At 37.0% G+C, this 5855-nt stretch overlaps 1 protein-coding gene across 1 annotated transcript; it reads left to right on the top strand.

The window, feature by feature from the left end:
- The first annotated feature begins 231 nt into the window (after nucleotides 1-231).
- LOC139139810 (uncharacterized protein C1orf131 homolog) lies at nucleotides 232-5806 on the top strand. The gene is made up of 6 exons (XM_070708743.1): nucleotides 232-413; nucleotides 2752-3131; nucleotides 4405-4581; nucleotides 4813-4899; nucleotides 5258-5337; nucleotides 5625-5806. The coding sequence occupies exons 1-6, from the start codon at nucleotides 335-337 to the stop codon at nucleotides 5755-5757; spliced, it is 936 nt and encodes a 311-aa protein (XP_070564844.1). The 5' UTR covers nucleotides 232-334; the 3' UTR covers nucleotides 5758-5806.
- The last annotated feature ends 49 nt before the right edge of the window (nucleotides 5807-5855 follow it).

Genomic DNA, 5855 nt, shown 5'->3' with positions numbered 1-5855 from the left:
CCGCACAGCAAACAACAAAATCTTTACATACGTAAACTGTCTATTCGTCTGCACAATTTTACAAAAATATGTACCATACAAATTTTTCAAATTATCTGTATGTCAAACAACAAATTAATGTAAAATTGACTTATTATTAACTAACAGAATCGATAGAATCTCCTTAATCATACGCAAAATGGTAGTCTAGTACAAGATGCAACGCGAACTGACACTTTACGATCTTGCACCTACTTTTCACCCGGAAGTAGTCGCACATGTGGTGCATCAATGGTGTGTCCACGGCCGTGGGTATTGTCATAGAAAACGTTGCCACATCTGAACATATACTGCCATGGATTCCGATTCAGAAGGTAGCAGCTGTTCTGTAGAGTCACTACAACAAGAGATCATGAACAAGCTGTCCGAATTTGGTGAGTGGTAAGCGTATTTTGCAGCTCGACAGCTCATGTGAGCACACCAACCGGCGTACCCACCGATCTAGCGTTTCAATACGATAGGCTACTTTAAGTAATACCATGGAGCTACTTGTTTTAGCTCCATGGTAATATTGTATGAACAGTTTAGTTATTGCCCATAAAACCATGGTGCGAGCAGAGATAGTCCCATAGGCAAACACAAATTGGGATGTAAATGAAGGAGAGATTTTTAACTGTGCAGGGAAAAAACACCACCATACATCGGTAGATCCCCCTCAGGCAGACATTGAGGGCGCGTTCAATACACTACCGTACTGCTACTAGGGGGGGGGGGGGGGTTAGTCTGTATTTAATTTTTGATTAACGTGCGCTAAAATCGCACTACAAGTTTTCCTATCGCAACATCTCATTACACATTTTTCTGTATCGCAAAATATCGTGTGTGCCAGGCCAGTACCATTTTGGATACACTGTTTCATTTCATTCTATTGGTTGCGTCATTTTTGAATTGGCACTTAACAGAAGAAGGGGTGTGCACTGGGGTGGGGGTGGGGGATGAGGTCGGTAGCGTATGCGTGATTTCATAGCGACGTAATCACCGATTGTTGGATACAGATAGAGAATGAGGCTTGGTTGGATTTTTGCACTTCCAAACTTTCGTTTAGGGGAGGGGGGGTTGAGGACAAACACACTTAATTTCGTTTACCGTGCTCATGTTTTAATTATCCACGGCCCAGCAGCAGTGGGTTCTATAGGGCGCTATGTTTGAAGATCAAGTTAAACTTTATTATAAATACAAAGTGAGTGGTAATGCAAAAGTCACAAAAATGTGGCTAGAATTTTTAATTTTGTTTGAGAAACTGCAAATAGGCAATTCATTTAGCCACTAACTATGAAAAGACAGAATATGTACACTAGTATTATCTAAAATGTAAAATGTCGCCTACAGCAGAGATAAGTGTGACTAGTCAGACTCCCAAGCTAGGTTGTAATTGTCTGTGCCATGCTGTAATCTCTGTGTGGAGATTGCTCTGAGCAGTGCATTATTATAAATACACAATATTTATCACAATATTATAATTTTACATGTATTCAAGTCAACTAGAATTTAAAAAATGCTTTCATCTGTGAAAATTATAGATATAAGCTAAAAGAATACTTCCATATTGTGACAACTGACTCAGATCAGTTATTTAATCACTCTTTGTAATGATTGGGATTTAGTGGAGCAGTTTTGACTGCAATTTCTTTGCTAGATAGATGGCCAGGTGCCATACATTGTGAATTTGAATCTGATCGAGAATTCACTGAATTCCATATGCAGATTAACCAGCATGAAGGAAATGCCACATGTTTGAGGACAAATTTCATGATGTCCATACATTGCAGATGATGTTAGTACCAGTGTTCCCTCTAAGGTTTCGAGAGGGTGTGCAACTTGAGATATGCCTGATTGCCTCACAGCTGGGTCCATTCATGTATATGCTAATTTATTGAGGTACGTCACAACGTACAATGAACGTTGGTGGCAACTGCGCGGCCAACGGGCGCTAAACTTGAAACGCGGAAGTAAAATCTACGCTGAGATCGCACATTTCGCCCTGAGTTATCGTTTCCAAAACTAATACCGATTGAAATGACTGAGATTAAAGTTGCGCAAAACATGAAATTTCACTGCGAGAGCTGTCGGAGACACTGCGCAATTAGCACGCAAATAAGCCTTAGCGGGAACACTGGTTAGTACCAGAATGATTACAACTGATTGCATGACCTCTTCACTTGTTATGCGTTTAAAATTCTTGAAAGAAATGTCTCCTAAGTGATTGTAAGTCTTCTTGTCTCAAGTTTCACAAACAGAAAAGGTTAATGTTACTTTGTAGAGTAAGCTCAAATTCACTGTTGAGACATCAGATATCTAAAGTGCAACATGAAAACTTAACAAAAATACTTGTGTAAAACAAACATTCAACTACATTCAGTTGGTACTTTCCCATAGATAGTCTGTTGTTGACATACAACATGCACACATGATGTACCCTACTGGTACATGTAGCTCTTAGCCTTCCATTGATTGGTTTTGCTTCTTGTATAGTTTTAATCCTCTTTGAACAGTAACCACGAATATTTACCTGTTTTGCAGTGTGGTTCTTGTAAATTGCATTAAATGCTTTCCTGTTTGTGTCATGCAAAATTCAGGTACATGTATATCAAACAAAATTGTAACTTTCTATTGAATATAGATTTATATGTACAGCTACAGTACTGGTGCTAACCATGGAACAACAAATGTGACAATCAAAGTAAACTGTGATGTATACATTTATATATACAGGCGATAGTTTACTGAATGAAGATGAATATGAAGAAATGAAGAAAAAGAAAAAGAGGACAAAGAAATCCAGCAGTCAGAATGATGAACTTGAAAGTCATAACCTAAAAAGGATACAGAAGAAAAAACAGAAGAAAAAGAAAAAGAAATTAAAGTCTGATGACAAAACTACTGAAGCAATAGAAGACTCTACAAGACATAAACCACATAAAAGTAATAAATTGCAATCATGGAAGGAGGAGTTAGAACTTGATTTGATTTGTGAAAGAACTAATGTTGATTCAAATGAAACAGCTGATAATGTAAATGATGGTGAAACAAAACAGAAAAGGAAAGCACCCGTGATTGTTGTGTTTGAAGACAGAAAGAAGAAAAGAATTAAGGTGAATACATGTACCGGTACTAATAGTTTAATTACATATGGGACCAGGGTGTCTCAAATATACAGGATAGGAATGAATATGACAAGCCCATACATGTAGCTAGACTAAAAGATTCAGTCGTGTATGGGTCTCCACCAACTAATCAGGACTGAAGGTACAGTGTTGGTTACTGCAATGAACTCAGGGATATGAAGTACCACCTACAAATGGTGCATTAGGCTTCCAAAATGTGTAGAAACAAGTTTAGCCTTATTGAAACATAATTACAAGGAGTGCTATCATCCATGGTGGGAGCTGTTTTGGCAAACTCCTTATACCAATATGTACATGTAGCTAATAAACTAAACAATACAATATGATTAGTTCCAGCAAGGATTTGTTTTGCATTGATGGAGACCCGTACATGACCAAAACTTTCAGTCTGCCCCATAGGGAGACAGTGAGAGTATGTCAAACTCAGAGTATTTGCACGAGAGTTGGAGGCACACAAGCATGTACAATGTTATCAAAATGGCAGCATGTGATTTACAAATTTCTCCACAATAACAATGGCCAATGCTCAAAGTGATGTACCACTAGGCATATTCTACTTGAAGCTAGACATCAGCCTGAGAGAATACAAGTTTACAGGGACTTTGTGTATAAAATTATTCTTTTAGCCTCAAATTTTTGAATGTCAGAATTCTATTTTGTGAATTTTCTTGAGCACCTTGGTCACCCCTCCATGCTTAAACAGTGATACACAGATCTAAAAGCATAACTAACTTTTGGACAAGAAACATGCATTTATGTACAGTGCACAGTTTCATATTAACACTTGCAGTAAGTGGACTTTGCTAAAATTTACACAAAATCAGATTTACTTCTTTTCCTGCCAGACAGTATCACTTCCCCATCAGCCAACTCAGTGAAAAGCGGTATTGAGCCAAAACCATATGTATTTCCACCCAATTGGCTTGGTCTGTTCCAAAAGCTTTTGTCCATAAAAATCATGTTTACAGTATCTGTGATTTCAGGGCCTTCAAATGTTCAGTTTTTGTTAAATGCACCAAATGGGACATATTGTGCTTAACTAGTTTTACGAACTTGACCTGATGGTGAAATATGAACTTGGCAGGAACAGGGTCACATTTGTGAAATCATGTGAGTTGGGTAACTGAAACAAATAGAAGCAGCTAATACAGTTCAGTATTCCAAATGGAAAGACAAGGGTGTCACCATGTGTTTCAACTTCACACAACTCCTCTCAATTACTTCATGACACTTTTTTCAGAAAAGTGATGCTGATGATGAAACGGAAGCTGAGCAGACAGAAACTACAGAGACAAGTGGTCCACAGCTCAGTCTAAAACAAGCCAGGAGAGATGTTAGAAATTTTGGAATTTCAGGTTTTTCATATAAAGATAAAAAACAAATAGAACAACAAAGAGCCATTAAACTTGGAGCAAAGGTATGTTGCCAGGTCATTTATTGACCTCCTACTAACATAGAAGATCATTTGCTGCAACTTTTATGAGACTATATCCTTAAAGCAATTATTCATAAATTTTCTGTTCCTTTATAAATGTTCAGGATGTCTTCTCTAAGACCAATCAGAAGTAAACATGGATTTATATATGACAGGGCCGGGGACTGTTTGATAAATAGTCTTGATATTGACAATATATTTTATTTGTACCAGCCTCCAAAAAAAGAATATGTCAACTACAAAACATACATGGAGATGCAGAAAGAGAAAAGGCAAGCTGAAATGCAACAAAGAGAATTGGTAAGCAACTGTTTGCCTTTCGTCATTCTCTGTTCGGGAAGTAAACTTTCCAGAGTTAGATATGTAGACTATACTCATCTATTACCACTCATCTATTTTTGTAACTTCACACCTGAATAACATTTCAACACAAGGCTGCCAGTTGCTAAAAGATGTGAATGTCTTCAGTTTTTATTGCAAGTGAGCTGTCTACAGCAACATTCATGTCTTCCTTTTAATCTGTTTTTAAATTTTGCTCTCCCATGATTACCAAGAGAAAAACAAATATTCAGCCATGTCTTATAAGGTTATTGACAATGATGACTATCTATGGTTTCACAAAACAAAATTTCAATGCTAACATTTGACTGTGATACAGGATCGAAAACTTGGCTTGAAGGTGTCCAAGAAGAGTTCTGGGAAAAGAGATAAAAAAGATCCACTGGAAGGAAAACTGAAGTGAGTGCATTTCCTCAAAATTTCTTTCAAACATACTTGCACTTTGAAAACTACCTTCACCATTTGTGCAGAGCATTAAAACATGTGATGGTTTTGCGAAATATATGAGCATTTATATTGAATAGTTGCAATTCACACAGTATTCTCCTTTGGAAGATTTGACTCATTGGTATAGGTCAATCAATTTACAATACCTACAACAGAAAATATTACTGTGACACAGGCCATATGAATAAATGGCATTGTACTGACTATACATGTATTCTGTTTATGTTTACTGCACACAGGAGGTTTGGATTTTGGTCGGATCCTACACTTGACAAAAGTTTTGATGGACAAGTTGGCAGATACCGGGATGGTATTCAGGTTCTTAGGAAAACGGACATAGAGAAAATTAAAAAGACTAATCGGAAGAAATGATTTTGTATTTGTGAATAAATTATGAAAATAAATTAATGAATTGTTTACATTTCACTGTGTTTATTTAGACTAAATTGTATCATTTTCATGCTATGACT

Source organism: Ptychodera flava, chromosome 9 (genome assembly GCF_041260155.1).
Source record: "Ptychodera flava strain L36383 chromosome 9, AS_Pfla_20210202, whole genome shotgun sequence".
In the NCBI taxonomy this organism is placed as follows: domain Eukaryota; kingdom Metazoa; phylum Hemichordata; class Enteropneusta; family Ptychoderidae; genus Ptychodera; species Ptychodera flava.
Note: the sequence above shows the minus strand (reverse complement) of the source record. Positions and strands in the feature narration are given on the sequence as shown.